The sequence below is a fragment of the Cherax quadricarinatus genome, chromosome 4, assembly GCF_038502225.1.
Source record: "Cherax quadricarinatus isolate ZL_2023a chromosome 4, ASM3850222v1, whole genome shotgun sequence".
NCBI classification, from domain to species: domain Eukaryota; kingdom Metazoa; phylum Arthropoda; class Malacostraca; order Decapoda; family Parastacidae; genus Cherax; species Cherax quadricarinatus.
Window position 1 is genome coordinate 1430161 of NC_091295.1, and position 16840 is coordinate 1447000.

Consider the following 16840-nt stretch of genomic DNA (forward strand, 5'->3'; position numbering starts at 1 on the left):
TTTAGTTTATAAACCTTCACCTCTCTCTTCCCTGATGCTTCTATTCTCCTTGTATCCCATCTACCTTTTACTCTCAGTGTAGCTACAACTAGAAAGTGATCTGATATATCTGTGGCCCCTCTATAAACATGTACATCCTGAAGTCTACTCAACAGTCTTTTATCTACCAATACATAATCCAACAAACTACTGTCATTTCGCCCTACATCATATCGTGTATACTTATTTATCCTCTTTTTCTTAAAATATGTATTACCTATAACTAAACCCCTTTCTATACAAAGTTCAATCAAAGGGCTCCCATTATCATTTACACCTGGCACCCCAAACTTACCTACCACACCCTCTCTAAAAGTTTCTCCTACTTTAGCATTCAAGTCCCCTACCACAATTACTCTCTCACTTGGTTCAAAGGCTCCTATACATTCACTTAACATCTCCCAAAATCTCTCTCTCTCCTCTGCATTCCTCTCTTCTCCAGGTGCATACACGCTTATTATGACCCACTTCTCGCATCCAACCTTTACTTTAATCCACATAATTCTTGAATTTACACATTCATATTCTCTTTTCTCCTTCCATAACTGATCATTTAACATTACTGCTACCCCTTCCTTTGCTCTAACTCTCTCAGATACTCCAGATTTAATCCCATTTATTTCCCCCCACTGAAACTCTCCTACCCCCTTCAGCTTTGTTTCGCTTAGGGCCAGGACATCCAACTTCTTTTCATTCATAACATCAGCAATCATCTGTTTCTTGTCATCCGCACTACATCCACGCACATTTAAGCAACCCAGTTTTATAAAGTTTTTCTTCTTCTCTTTTTTAGTAATTGTATACAGGAGAAGGGGTTACTAGCCCATTGCTCCCGGCATTTTAGTCGCCTCATACGACACGCATGGCTTACGGAGGAAAGATTCTTTTCCACTTCCCCATGGACAATAGAAGAAATAAAAAAGAACAAGAGCTATTTAGAAAAAGGAGAAAAACCTAGATGTATGTATATATATATATGCATGTGCGTGTCTGTGAAGTGTGACCAAAGTGTAAGTAGGAGTAGCAAGATATCCCTGTTATCTTAGCGTGTTTATGAGACAGAAAAATATACTAAAAATATACTAAAAATGGTGTAACGGTGACATTCAGACAATATCAAAGATAGTTGACACAAACTCATTATAGTGTGGTCCTTGCTTAGTGACGAATTTGTTTACCAATGTGGTCTTAGGAACGGAACTCCGTCGTTAAGTGAGGCGAGGCTGTATATGGGAGGAAGTGTAAGATAGGCCCATTGAAATGTAGAAGTGCCATAGGTACTATAAGAGAACACTGCCAGTCATCCAAGACTTAACTTACTGGTAAAAGATATTAAAAATATTGCTGAAACAAATGTAGAAGTCTTCAGGAGGAAAGTGTAGCACAACCACTTTTAAGTTCTGGTTCAACCAGGATGTGATTGCTATGTGGCTCAGCAGGCTGACAACAACAGCCTGTTTGAACCTTCATTTCAACAGAAAAGCCTGGCTTCAGGCTGGGCTTCAGTGGTACAGAAAAAACTCGAAAAATCGGTCACAGGTTTTATGCTGTATTTTATTCCAAGTACATTGTATTTTTACAGTTGAAATTTTTTTTCTTAGTTCGTTATTAATGACTTCATTTGAGCTTTTTCACTCTTGTTTGATCAGTTTTACAACTAAAACAGACTAAACAAACAAACATTGATTTCCATGAGACAGTACAAATATTACAAGATTGGATGACATGTGATAGTAGTACCAGGGAAAGTACCTGGTTATGCTGAACATTTGGGCAAGGTAAAACTTAAGACTAAATGAACATAACAGATTGCACTGTTGTCTATACAAAGATTATTAATTTTTTATTAACACATCGACCATTTCCCACCAAGGCAGGGTGTCCTGAAAAAGAAAAGCTTTCCATCATCATTCACTCCATCACTGTCTTGCCAGAGGCATGCCTACATTACGGTTATAAAACTGCAACATTAACACTCCTCCTTCAGAGTGCAGACGCTGTACTTCCCATCTCCAGGACTCGGGTCTGGCTTGCCCGGTTTCCCTGAATCCCTTCATAAATGTTACCTTGTTCACACTCCAACAGCATGTCAAGTCCTAAAAAGATATTAAAACTTTAATTACAATGAAGATTAACATGCACACAGACTAGATTCAAAGTACAGTGGACCCCCGGTTAACGATATTTTTTCACTCCAGAAGTATGTTCAGGTGCCAGTACTGACCAAATTTGTTCCCATAAGGAATATTGTGAAGTAGATTAGTCCATTTCAGACCCCCAAACATACACGTACAAACGCACTTACATAAATACACTTACATAATTGGTCGCATTCGGAGGTGATCGTTATGCGGGGGTCCGCTGTATAAGATAGTACATGTCAGTAAGAACATTGACATGAGTTAGTCTAGCCAAATCATGTGTTCTCAGATACATTACCTTATGTAAAAATAATATAGAGTACTGTAATTTAATAACTATAGATAATGGCTAATTTAAATAACCAGGCACAGTACAGAATATTGGAGCAGTAATGATCATATGGGGAAGCCAGTACTACAGGCGAGGGTATTTATGAAAGGAGATTGGGTAGGTGATCTGACATCAGTATTTAAGTACACAGTGCCTGCTTTTCCTTAGTTTTAAATTGAGTAAGATTGTTGCAATCTTTCAGATCATCACTAATTATTCCATATCTTTGGTCCTATAATTTGCATAGATTTTCTGTAGATGTTCAGTTGAACATGAGTGATGTCAAATAGTTATTTGTTGCTGGTGTGATGCCCATGTGTTCTATTCCATTTCTCTTGGAATTGCCCAAGTGCAGTGTAATGTTTTGAACATTTGGCTTGAACAATAGTAAGTATGTACTACATTTATTGGTAGAGTTTGTGATTATTCTGAGATCTGCCTTTTGTGTAGTTATACTGTAATTGGTTGGAGGTGAGTGGCTGAAGTGGATCCCCAGGCACAGAAATTTGTCAGTGTCATGTTATAGGCATAATATTTGTATTTTCTTCAGTGTATTTTCCCCTATTCCAGAAGGAAAATAGTTGGCATATTACAGTAAATTTTAAAAGTTGTAGCAAGCACAGGTAATAGGATGGTAGACAAGAGCCATCAGGGAGATGTTTCCATGTCATACAAGTGTCAGAGAGAAGTCTGCAGTATTACTGGTCTTTTCTTTGTCTTGCTAGATGTAGGATGACAGATAAAATCTTACAAGTTGTACTTATTTCTCTATTCACTTCTCTCTACTTCATGTATGCTTCTTAATGGTTTTTAGTTCCATAATATTTCCTTTTAAATTTATGAGCTGTGTTGAAATTTTGTTATGGGGTCTGTTTATTCCTGGAATTATTAATAAATTAAAGATAGAATTTTATTCTTAAAAAGTGTCATAAAGACTATTATTTGAATAAAAAATGAAGCACTGGTAAGAGAGATGTATATTTGAACATCACAGACCCTTTTTATCTGTTCAAGTATCTCTTAGGCCCAACTGCCAGTAGAATTAGGTAATGCATGTCATTATTAACAAATGAAAGCTGATGCCTCCAGTTCTGGTCTGCATAGCCCACATGGATTTGGTACTTAACAAAAAAGAATTTGACTTGAAGCTGAACAACAAAGATTGTATTACCTGTGTTGCATTTTTCTCTGCAAGCATTTTGGCACCTTGCAGGGAGGATGTGATCTTGATGTATTACTGTTGCTGTGCAATCTGTATTGCATAACCCCGGTCCCTTGTGCCTTAATGCATCTGCTTAGAATAGTGCAGAGTGCAGCATAAGTTGATAAAGCAGATTATTATTAACCTCGAAGATATGAAGGGACTCAGAAGAGGCATTTGCAGGTCAGCATATAGAAATTTATATCCAAATTTCTTCAGTAAAAATGATAAAGCATGACTTACACAGGGCAAATCTAATTGAAACCTTTCAGAGACACCAAAAACCATTACCCTAAACTACACGACCATGTTAAGCTTGAAGTCACTCAGAAATTACATTGTCAAGTAATCAGCATGGAAGGGTTGAAGCTAATCAGAAGTGACACTCAGAATTTATCACACAAAAAAAGCAGTATTACAATTTTTCCAGTTTCTTACAAAAAAAAAAAAAAAACACTACAGAGTTCAAAATCCATCCAAACTTTTCTCTAAGTAATACAGACCAGCTTTTAATCTATACATAAAACAAATTTTTAATGGGTTATGAGGGAGCACAAATGTTATAAGCATATAAAAGATTGATTTAACCTTAGATAACTAAATAAAGTCAAATACTGTAATTTATTTCTAGTCAGAAGAAAGTCTCCAATTATTTCACTGAAACCAGTTTGATTAATAAAATTATCACACGATAACTTACACGATCCAACATCAAGTTAGATCCATTATCTCTAAATGACCAAACCACCTCAACAAACCCTCTTCAGCCCTCTGACTGATACTTTTATTAACTCCACATTTTCTAATTTCCACACTCCAAATTCTCTGCATAATATTTACACCACACATTGCCCTTAGACAGGACATCTCCACTGCCTCCATCTGCCTCCTCGCTGCAGCATTTACAACCCAAGCTTCACAGCCATATAAGAGAGTTGGTACCACTATACTTTCATACATTCCCTTCTCTGCCTCCCTACATAACGTTTTTTGTCTCCACATATACCTGTTAAGTGAATGTATAGGAGCCTTTGAACCAAGTGAGAGAGTAATTGTGGTAGGGGACCTGAATGCTAAAGTAGGAGAAACTTTTAGAGAGGGTGTGGTAGGTAAGTTTGGGGTGCCAGGTGTAAATGATAATGGGAGCCCATTGATTGAACTTTGTATAGAAAGGGGTTTAGTTATAGGTAATACATATTTTAAGAAAAAGAGGATAAATAAGTATACAAGATATGATGTAGGGCGAAATGATAGTAGTTTGTTGGATTATGTATTGGTAGATAAAAGACTGTTGAGTAGACTTCAGGATGTACATGTTTATAGAGGGGCCACAGATATATCAGATCACTTTCTAGTTGTAGCTACACTGAGAGTAAAAGGTAGATGGGATACAAGGAGAATAGAAGCATCAGGGAAGAGAGAAGTGAAGGTTTATAAACTAAAAGAGGAGGCAGTTAGGGTAAGATATAAACAGCTATTGGAGGATAGATGGGCTAATGAGAGCATAGGCAATGGGGTCGAAGAGGTATGGGGTAGGTTTAAAAATGTAGTGTTAGAGTGTTCAGCAGAAGTTTGTGGTTACAGGAAAGTGGGTGCAGGAGGGAAGAGGAGCGATTGGTGGAATGATGATGTAAAGAGAGTAGTAAGGGAGAAAAAGTTAGCATATGAGAAGTTTTTACAAAGTAGAAGTGATGCAAGGAGGGAAGAGTATATGGAGAAAAAGAGAGAGGTTAAGAGAGTGGTGAAGCAATGTAAAAAGAAAGCAAATGAGAGAGTGGGTGAGATGTTATCAACAAATTTTGTTGAAAATAAGAAAAAGTTTTGGAGTGAGATTAACAAGTTAAGAAAGCCTAGAGAACAAATGGATTTGTCAGTTAAAAATAGGAGAGGAGAGTTATTAAATGGAGAGTTAGAGGTATTGGGAAGATGGAGGGAATATTTTGAGGAATTGTTAAATGTTGATGAAGATAGGGAAGCTGTGATTTCGTGTATAGGGCAAGGAGGAATAACATCTTGTAGGAGTGAGGAAGAGCCAGTTGTGAGTGTGGGGGAAGTTCGTGAGGCAGTAGGTAAAATGAAAGGGGGTAAGGCAGCCGGGATTGATGGGATAAAGATAGAAATGTTAAAAGCAGGTGGGGATATAGTTTTGGAGTGGTTGGTGCAATTATTTAATAAATGTATGGAAGAGGGTAAGGTACCTAGGGATTGGCAGAGAGCATGCATAGTTCCTTTGTATAAAGGCAAAGGGGATAAAAGAGAGTGCAAAAATTATAGGGGGATAAGTCTGTTGAGTGTACCTGGTAAAGTGTATGGTAGAGTTATAATTGAAAGAATTAAGAGTAAGACGGAGAATAGGATAGCAGATGAACAAGGAGGCTTTAGGAAAGGTAGGGGGTGTGTGGACCAGGTGTTTACAGTGAAACATATAAGTGAACAGTATTTAGATAAGGCTAAAGAGGTCTTTGTGGCATTTATGGATTTGGAAAAGGCGTATGACAGGGTGGATAGGGGGGCAATGTGGCAGATGTTGCAAGTGTATGGTGTAGGAGGTAGGTTACTGAAAGCAGTGAAGAGTTTTTACGAGGATAGTGAGGCTCAAGTTAGAGTATGTAGGAAAGAGGGAAATTTTTTCCCAGTAAAAGTAGGCCTTAGACAAGGATGTGTGATGTCACCGTGGTTGTTTAATATATTTATAGATGGGGTTGTAAGAGAAGTAAATGCGAGGGTCTTGGCAAGAGGCGTGGAGTTAAAAGATAAAGAATCACACACAAAGTGGGAGTTGTCACAGCTGCTCTTTGCTGATGACACTGTGCTCTTGGGAGATTCTGAAGAGAAGTTGCAGAGATTGGTGGATGAATTTGGTAGGGTGTGCAAAAGAAGAAAATTAAAGGTGAATACAGGAAAGAGTAAGGTTATGAGGATAACAAAAAGATTAGGTGATGAAAGATTGAATATCAGATTGGAGGGAGAGAGTATGGAGGAGGTGAACGTATTCAGATATTTGGGAGTGGACGTGTCAGCGGATGGGTCTATGAAAGATGAGGTGAATCATAGAATTGATGAGGGAAAAAGAGTGAGTGGTGCACTTAGGAGTCTGTGGAGACAAAGAACTTTGTCCTTGGAGGCAAAGAGGGGAATGTATGAGAGTATAGTTTTACCAACGCTCTTATATGGGTGTGAAGCGTGGGTGATGAATGTTGCAGCGAGGAGAAGGCTGGAGGCAGTGGAGATGTCATGTCTGAGGGCAATGTGTGGTGTGAATATAATGCAGAGAATTCGTAGTTTGGAAGTTAGGAGGAGGTGCGGGATTACCAAAACTGTTGTCCAGAGGGCTGAGGAAGGGTTGTTGAGGTGGTTCGGACATGTAGAGAGAATGGAGCGAAACAGAATGACTTCAAGAGTGTATCAGTCTGTAGTGGAAGGAAGGCGGGGTAGGGGTCGGCCTAGGAAAGGTTGGAGGGAAGGGGTAAAGGAGGTTTTGTGTGCGAGGGGCTTGGACTTCCAGCAGGCATGCATGAGCGTGTTTGATAGGAGTGAATGGAGACAAATGGTTTTTAATACTTGACGTGCTGTTGGAGTGTGAGCAAAGTAACATTTATGAAGGGATTCAGGGAAACCGGCAGGCCGGACTTGAGTCCTGGAGATGGGAAGTACAGTGCCTGCACTCTGAAGGAGGGGTGTTAATGTTGCAGTTTAAAAACTGTAGTGTAAAGCACCCTTCTGGCAAGACAGTGATGGAGTGAATGATGGTGAAAGTTTTTCTTTTTCGGGCCACCCTGCCTTGGTGGGAATCGGCCAGTGTGATAATAAAAAAATAATAAAAAAATATACCTCAAATCACCACTCACCTTTTTTCCTTCATCAATTCTATGGTTAACCTCATCGTTCATAAACCCATCCGCTGACACATCAACTCCAAAATATCTGAAAACATTCACTTCTTCCATACTCCCTCTCTCCAATGTGATATCCAATTTTTCTTTATCTAAATCATTTGATACCCTCATCACCTTACTCTTTTCTATGTTCACTTTCAACCTTTACACACCCTCCCAACTCATCCACTAACCTTTGCAACTATTCTTTAGAATCTCCCATAAGCACAGTATCATCAGTAAAAAGCAACTGTGTCATCTCCCATTTTGTATTTGATTCCCCACAATTTAATCCCACCTCTCTCCCCAACACCCTAAGATTTACCTCTTTTACAACCCCATCTATAAACATATTAACCCTTTGACTGTTTCCGACGTATAAATACGTCTTACGAGCCAATGTTTCTGACGTATTTATACGCACAAATTCTAGAGGCTTCAAATCAAGCGCCAAAGGCCTGGTAGGCCTACACGAGAGAGAATGGGTCTCAGTGGTCGGTGTGCACCCTGTGAAAAAAATCTGGGACCCAGCGGTGCATTGTGGGAACGCCATGTTCTTAGTCCATTTTCACCATGCCTCTCGGTAAGAAGTTCCTCACTCCTCGGCGGATTGGAGATCTTTTGTTCCCAAGTGATAGCTCTAACAGCGATGAAAATGTCAGTGACAGTGAATTCCAGGGTTTTGAAGTGAGTGTTACCGGAAAAAGTGCCCAGGATAACGTGTCGTGTACAACACCCAGATGATAGCAGTGATAGTGATAGTGATTTCAAGGTCATTGAAAGCAGTTCTAGTGACAGTGACAGTGAATATTCCCCAGTGAAGCGGCAGTATGTATGATGTAGCATGCGGTCTGGTAGTGTTTCATATGTTGTTCCAAGGGGAAGGAGAAACTCTGGGAGCACATCCCGTGGCCCTACACCACGACCTGATAGTGAAGATGACGATATTGTAACGATGGGTATGAATGATGACAGTGAGGGAGGAGGCAGTGGTGGTGATAGTGAGGGTGGCACTGCTCATGTGGCACCATCAGCGGGCCACGCTACTACCCACGCTGCTGACTCAGCACAACAACCAGCCTCACCCTACCCCCACACTCCCACAACCTGCACAACCACAACCATGGTACAATATCCAAACCCCACCAGCAGACCGCATCTGGGATTGGCAGGACGGTGACGAGTTTGTTCCCAGTCCCCATGACTTTGATGAAACACAAAGTGGAATAAAGCCATCATGTCCACTTGGGAACAATGCCAGTGAACTGGACTGCTTTGAGTTATTCTTCGATGAACCCCTGATGGACATCATTGTCAGGGAAACAAACACATACTGTGATTACACCATGGCAAATACAATTCTCCCACCAAAATCACGGCTACACAAGTGGAAGGAGACAACTGTGGCAGAGATGTACCTGTTTTTTGCCACAATAATGCTTATGCCACATGTGTATAAGCACACTGTCACCACATACTGGGCAACAGAATGCCTGATTTCAACTCCAGGTTTTAGTGACATTATAGGTGTCAATCGTTTCCTGATACTGTTACGTATGTTACACTTTTCAGACAAACCCAGGCCTGACAGAAGCGACAGGTTATGTAAGATCAGAAATGTGTTTATGTACCTGAAACAAAAGTGCTGCATGTATTTTTATCCCTTCAGGAAGCTTGTTATTGATGAGTCCTTGATTTTATTCAAAGGAAGACTCTCATTCAAGCAATATATACCAAGCAAGAGGAAACGCTTTGGTATAAAGCTATTTGTACTGTGTGATTGCAGAAGTGGTCTAGTTTTGGATATCATTGTGTACACTGGCAGTAATACTTTGAGAGATACCATGAAGTTATTGGGTATCTCTGGTGATGTGGTTCGAACAATGATGGAACCATATCTTGGTAAAGGGCATTTGTTATTTACTGATAACTGGTACACAAGCCCCTTACTCAGTGATTTCTTGCGAGTGAACTTGACAGACGTGTGTGGCACAGTGCGTGGTAATCGTAAACATATGCCAAGGTTCAACGCTGGCACTCGCAGAGGTGAGGTGCAAGCCTTTGCTGCCAATGACATCATGGCATTTCGGTGGCATGACAAACGTGATGTCACATTATTGACATCAGTTCACAGAAACGAAATGGTACCCAGTGGCAGGGACAACAGAGAGACCAATGAACCCATTCTAAAGCCTGCAGCTGTCATGGACTACAACCTCAATATGCGCTTAGTGGACAAATGTGACATGCAGATTGGGTTTGCAGACTGTGTATGCAAGAGTTATAAGTGGTATATAAAACTTTTTTTTCCATCTTGTTGATATCTCTATGCTAATTGCTTATAACATATACAAGTTGAAGACCAACAAAACACCAAAATATGGTGAATTTTGCCTGTCAGTAATCAGACAAATAATTGCAAAGTACCAAGGAGCAACTCCTGCAATAGACCAGCGCCCACAGACGTCATCTCGTATGAGGCCTGGTGATCACTACCCCATACAACTGCCTCCTACTACTGCCAAGAAAAATGCTCAGAAGAGGTGTTATGTATGTATGCATACCACAAAACGCCCACAAACACGCAGAGACACTCGTTTTATGTGTGAGGAGTGTGAAGTGCCCCTCTGCATATACCCATGTTTCAAAGAGTTCCACAAGCTGCAGCAGTTCTAGGAACGTGTTTAGTGACTGTACATATGTATATATATTATGGAACAATAGTAATAAACATTGTTTTGTATTGTTTGTTTGTGTAAACAAAGTGTATACACAAACTAATAGTGATAAAGTTTGTTCTGTTATTGTGTTATAAACAATGAGTGTATATTTGAAGAATGCACCTTACATTGGTCTCACAGGCCACATAAGTTACCTGGAACAGAAAAATATTGAAAAATGCAAGAAACCTTTGAATTAGAGTAAATAAAAGAATACCGGGTGGGCGGCAGTCGCCGCTGTTGCCGTACGCACGTCACTTTCTGCAAACTTTGCGGCTCTATATCTCGGTAAGTACTGATGGCAAAAAATTTTTTTTAGGCTTAAAACACTACTAAAAATATTCCTAACATTTTCATAAGAAAAAATATTTTTTTTTTTTTCGAATATTTGGCGACATAGAATGACAGTTTCAGAGAGGGCCCTGAAACAGTCAAAGGGTTAAACAACTATGGTGACATTACACATCTCTAAGACCTACTTTTACCGGGAAGTAATTTCCCTCTCTTCTACACCCCCTAACCTCACTATCCTCATAAAAAAACTTTACAGGATTTAGTAACTTCATATATGTATTTGCAATATCTGCCACATTACTCCCCTATCCACTCTATCATATGCCTTTTCTAAATCCATAAATACAATGAAACCTTCACTACCTTTATCTAAATATTGTTCACATACATGCTTCAATGTAAACATTTGATCTACACATCCCCTACCCACTCTAAAGCCTCCTTGCTCATCTGAAATCCTACTCTGTCTCACCTCTAATTCTTTCAATAATAACCCTACTGTACACTTTTCCCGGTATACTCAGTAAACTTATTCCCCAATAATTTTTACAATCTCTCTTGTCCCCCTTCCCTTTGTATAAAGGAACTATACATGCTCTCTGCCAATCCCTAGGTACCTTCCTCTCTCTGATACATTTATTAAATAAAAATACCAACCACTCTAACACTATCCTCCCCTGCTTTTAACATTTCTGTCATGATCCCGTCAGTTCCAGCTGCTTTACCTCCTTTCATTCTAGGTAGTGCCTCGTGCACCTCCCCCACACTCACATCCTATTCTTCTTCGCTCCTAAAAGATGTTATATCTCCCTGGCCAGTGATCAGTAAAGGCATTCTCCAGTAATTAATCCAATTCCAATAATTTCAAACTTTTTTATTTTAACCCTTTCAGGGCCCAGAGGCCAAATTTTGAGGTGCACACCAGGGTCCCAAGAATCTTCAAAAAATAATTTTGTTATTTTTCTTACAAAATGGTAGAGAATCTTTTTCTGAAGGTAATAAAAGAAAGAGTATGAAATTTTATGGGAAATTGATGAAATTATGCTCTCGTGAATTTTGGTGTGCCAGCGATATTTGCGTATCTGCGATTTTGCCGACTTTGACTCCCATTTTAGGCCAATTACATTATTCCAGTCGACCAAATTCTTAGCTATTTCACTAGTATTACTTCTATTCTATCGATTGAACACACGAAATCTCCATGTCAACTGTTTCAACTACAAAATAAAGTGATTGGAAATTGGTAATTTGACCAATTTAATGCAAAGTTCAAAATTTTCCAATTTCAAAATAGGGTCCAGAATAAACAATACAGGCATTCCTGGCACTAAATTAACATTTCCTCTGTTTGTTAGTTACGTTTTCAGGCTTTACAAATGAATTCCATTTTTATTTTTTATTCACATAATGAATTTTTATTCAAACCAAAAAATAGAAGATTTACTGTTATGAGATATTGTAATAATTGAATAAATAATATCACCACATTTGTGAACATACATTAGACCCACCAGCTAGTGTGCATTAGATGTGTGAGGTCATTTGTTTACTCTTGAACATCGGCAAAAATTGAACATCTTGGCTAATTTGAGCTCTGTTTCAAGCCATTTTCAGTACTAAAGCCAATCAAAATCATCTCTATTTCTGTAGTATTTCTTCCATTCTATCAAATGAGACCAAGAAGTCACAAATACAACTATAAAAAACATATGAAAAAACACTGCAAAGTCGCTGTTTTAATCGAAAATTATGGTCTCAGTTTTCTTTCATTATGTAATGTGTGCTGCAGGATTTGTTTTATGTGGTGCACATATACCAGATAGATGTATTCTCTCATATCTAGGCCCAAATTTACCGCTCACAGCTTATCAGAGTGAGCTGAGCTCATGGCGTAGATCTACGGTTTGGACCCTCAACGTAAAGCCGTAGATTTACGGCACGGACCCTGAAAGGATTAAACTTCTGGGTTATTTTAAACTTGTGGGTTATCATCCTTATAGAATTCATCATCAGTAATATTTTAGTAAGTCACAAGAAACTTGATTAAGTTGTCGAATATAAAATTAATATCACTGTTCAGTAAAATTGATAAATCTGGACTTATTTCACCCTATATTTGGTATCTTGTGTTTAAGGAACCACACCAGTGTTGAAAATTTGAAGCCAAATTAAGATGCACTGACAGTTTTGGAAGTTATCTGAGTCATTCCTGGAGGCTGAAAATGCATTCAACAACTATGATCATAGGACACATTCATGAGTCCTGTGACCAAATTGGTGCGAGAACTATTCCAAGAATTTGATTGCCATTACTACACAATTGTTGAAAATTTGAAGGTGATTGGATGAGGCATTCTTGAGTTGGAGAAATTAAAATAAAAATAAAATGGGGTAGCTGGTTAAAAAGTGTCCTTGATGGGTACCTGATAACTCTGGGAGAGTGGCACTTTGGGGTTCACTAAAGATGAATTAGGTTGCTTCCACCGCACCGTGGACACAGCTTTATTCTTTATACCCGTCACCAGTTTGCAGTGATGATCTACCATGTTAAATGGACAATCAGGCTGTTGCTGTTAGTGGCTTGCAAGCCTTCATTGAGGCAATTGCTAGAAGGTAGTAGTTTAGCTTCCTTCTAAAACTTGTAACTTTTCATCATTCAGGAAAGCACATTTAGTTTGTCTCATCTCAGGTTATTTGACGTCTCTCTCTGACCAAAACAAATGCCTGAAGTTATTTTTAAAATGTACATTTGAATTGATAAACCACCTACATCTTTTTGGTCAGGTTTTAACCACAGTTTTATTTGACAGATTGGCCTTGTCCCATGCCTTTTTTTTTTTCTTTGTATTAATTTTTTTTTTACAAGTCAGCAGTCTCCCACCAAGGCAGGGTGACCCAAAAAGAAAATACTTTCATCATCATTCAACACTTTCACCTCACTCACACATAATCACTGTTTTTGCAGAGGTGCTCAGAATACAAGAGTTTAGAAACATATACGCATAAAGATACACAACATATCCCTCCAAACTGCCAATATCCCAGACCCCTCCTTTAAAGTGCAGGCATTGTACTTCCCAACAAATGGTACCCCCAACAAATTACTGGAATGAATTTATTACTGATGGCATTTGCTTTATTTTCTTGGTGTTATAATTTGATGAGGTTTAATAAAACATTTTGTGGTCTTTGTTGCAGCCACCCCTGGAATCCTTAGCCACAGTTGAAGAGACAGTTGTGAGAGACAAAGCAGTAGATTCACTGAGGAGAATTTGTGAGGAACACAACACAGAAGATCTTGAAACTCACTTTGTACCTCTAGTTAAACGGCTGGCTGTGGGAGACTGGTTCACATCACGCACCTCTGCCTGTGGCCTCTTCTCAGTCTGTTACCCAAGACTATCTGTGGCAACAAAGGGTAAGATACTTCGTTTATTTGCTCGAAAAAAAAAGTATTGCATGGGTGTTACCCATACACTAGGAAAGAAGCTATTTTTGTAAGTAGTTTAACTTAAGTTCTGGAGGTGGGAAGTACAGTGCCTACTCTCTGTAGGATGGATGCATTCGATGCTGTTCTGCCTGGAGGTGGGAAGTACAGTGATGGCATTCTCTGGGATTAATTGATATGTTGGTTTTCTGAAGGTGGGAAGTTTAGTACTGGGACAGTAAGATGGATGATTGTGTTACTGTTCTAAAGGTGGGGAAATACAGTGACTGCACTTTAGGATGGATGAGAATGTTGTTCTGCCTGGAGGGTGGGAAATACAGTACCTTCAGGCTGTAGGTTGGGTGGGAATGTAGCTGTTCTGGAGGTGGTGAGTACAGTGCTTTCATAATGTAGGTTGGGTGTGGCCACTGCTTTGGAGGTAGGAGGTACAGTGTTTGCATTTTGTAAAATGGATGTGGATATTATAGTTTTGTAGGAAGGACAGTGCCTGCACTGTAGCTTGTGGTAAATGTTGCTGTTTTGGAGGTGGTAAGAACAGTGCCTGCACTGTATAGGGTGGGTCTGGATACACTACACAGATACCCCGCATATAGGAGAGAGGAGCTTAAGACGACGTTTCGGTCCTACTCTATTTACAAAGTCACACTAACAAAAAGGAGAGGAGGAGGGAGTATATATAGGCCAGCAGACATTGACTGGAACAAGAGAGGTAAGGAGGAAGAGAGGTAGTAGCAGAGGTAATAGTAGTGGAGTCAGTCAAATACTAAGAAAGAGGACCACTGCAAGGGAGCTAGGGGCCCACATAGGTTAGAAACAAGAGCACAGAGAGGGGGAAGATGATGATGATAATGGACCAAATACCCAAGGCAAAAGAAAGAAAACCCAAAGGAGAGAGAGGAAAGAGAAAAGGGAAAAAGGGAGAAGGGGAAAAAAGAATCAGGTTAAGTCACCCATAATTTAACCTGATTCTTTTTTCCCCTTTTGCCCCCCCCCCCCTTCCTCCCCCTTTCCTCTTTCCTCTCTATCCTTTGGGTTTTCTTTCTTCTGCCTTGGGTATTTGGTCCATTATTTTTTTTTTTTTTAAGAAGTCAGACGTCTCCCACCGAGGCAGGGTGACCCAAAAAGAAAGAAAATCCTCAAAAAGAAAAATACTTTCATCATTAATGCTTTCACCTCACTCACACATAATCACTGTTTTTGCAGAGGTGCTCAGAATACAACAGTTTAGAAGTATATACGTATAAAGATACACAACATATCCCTCCAAACTGCCAATATCCCGAACCTCTCCTTTAAAGTGCAGACGTTGTACTTCCCATTTCCAGGACTCAAGTCCGACTATGTAAAAATAACCGGTTTCCCTGAATCCCTTCACTAAACATTACCCTGCTCACACTCCAACAGCTCGTCAGGTCCCAAATACCATTCGTCTCCATTCACTCCTATCTAACATGCTCACGCATGCTTGCTGGAAGTCCAAGCCCCTCACCCACAAAACCTCCTCCCCCCCCCCTTTCCAACCTTTTCGAGGATGACCCCTATCCCGCCTTCCTTCCCCTACAGATTTATATGCTCTCCATGTCATTCTACTTTGATCCATTCTCTCTAAATGACCAAACCACCTCAACAACCCCTCTTCAGCCCTCTGACTAATATTTTCATTAACTCCACACCTTCTCCTAATTTCCACACTCCAGATTTTCTGCATAATATTTACACTACACATTGCCCGTAGACAGGACATCTCCACTGCCCCCAACCGCCTCCTCGCTGCAGTATTTACAACCCAAGCTTGACACCCATGTAAGTGTGTTGGTACTACTATACTTTCATACATTCCCTTCTTTGCCTCCATAGATAACGCTTTTTTTTGTCTCCACGTATACCTCAAAGCACCACTCGCCTTTTTTTTCCTCATCAATTCTATGATTAACTTCATCCTTCATAAATCCATCCACCGACATGTCAACTCCCAAATATCTGAAAACATTCACTTCTTCCATACTACTCCTCCCCCATTTGATATCCAATTTTTCTTTATCTAAATCATTTGATACCCTTATCACCTTACTCTTTTCTATGTTCACTTTCAACTTTCTACCTTTACACACACTCTCAAACTCGTCCACTAACCTTTGCAATTTTTCTTTAGAATCTCTCATAAGCACAGTATCATCAGCAAAAACTGTGGCAATTCCCATTTTGCATTTAATTTAATCCCACCCCTCTCCCGAACACCCTAGCATTTACTCTCTTACAACCCCATCTATAAATATATTAAACAACCATGGTGACATTATACATCCCTGCCTAAGACCTACTTTTACCGGGAAGTAGTCTCCCTCTCTTCTACACACCCTAACCTGAGCCTCACTATCCTCATAAAAACTCTTTACAGCATTTAGTAGCTTACCACCTATTCCATATACGTGCAACATCTGCCACATTGCTCCCCTATCCACACTATCATATGCCTTTTCTAAATCCATAAATGCAATAAAAACTTCCCTACCTTTATCTAAATACTGTTCACATATATGCTTCAATGTAAACATACGATCTACACATCCCCTACCCACTCTAAAACCTCCTTGCTCATCCGCAGTCCTACATTCTGTCTTACCTCTAATTCTTTCAATAATAACCCTTTCGTTCACTTTTCCTGGTATACCCAGTAAACTAATTCCTCTATAATTTTTACAATCCCTCACCTCTCACCACTCTCTTCACCTTTCTTTTACTCTCCATATACTCTGCTCTTCTTATAACACTTCTGCTTTGTAAAAACCTC

At 39.6% G+C, this 16840-nt stretch overlaps 1 protein-coding gene across 4 annotated transcripts in view; it reads left to right on the top strand.

The window, feature by feature from the left end:
* Positions 1 to 16840, top strand: part of Pp2A-29B (Protein phosphatase PP2A regulatory subunit A) — a 121686-nt gene that overhangs the window by 14567 nt on the left and 90279 nt on the right. For all 4 annotated transcript variants that reach the window (XR_011393139.1, XM_070093953.1, XM_070093960.1 and 1 more), the window contains exon 3: positions 13800 to 14019. Coding sequence is in view for 3 of the 4 variants with exons in the window: in XM_070093953.1 (XP_069950054.1) it covers positions 13800 to 14019 (220 nt within the window). In the remaining variant the exon portion in view is untranslated. The remainder of the gene's footprint in view (positions 1 to 13799; positions 14020 to 16840) is intronic.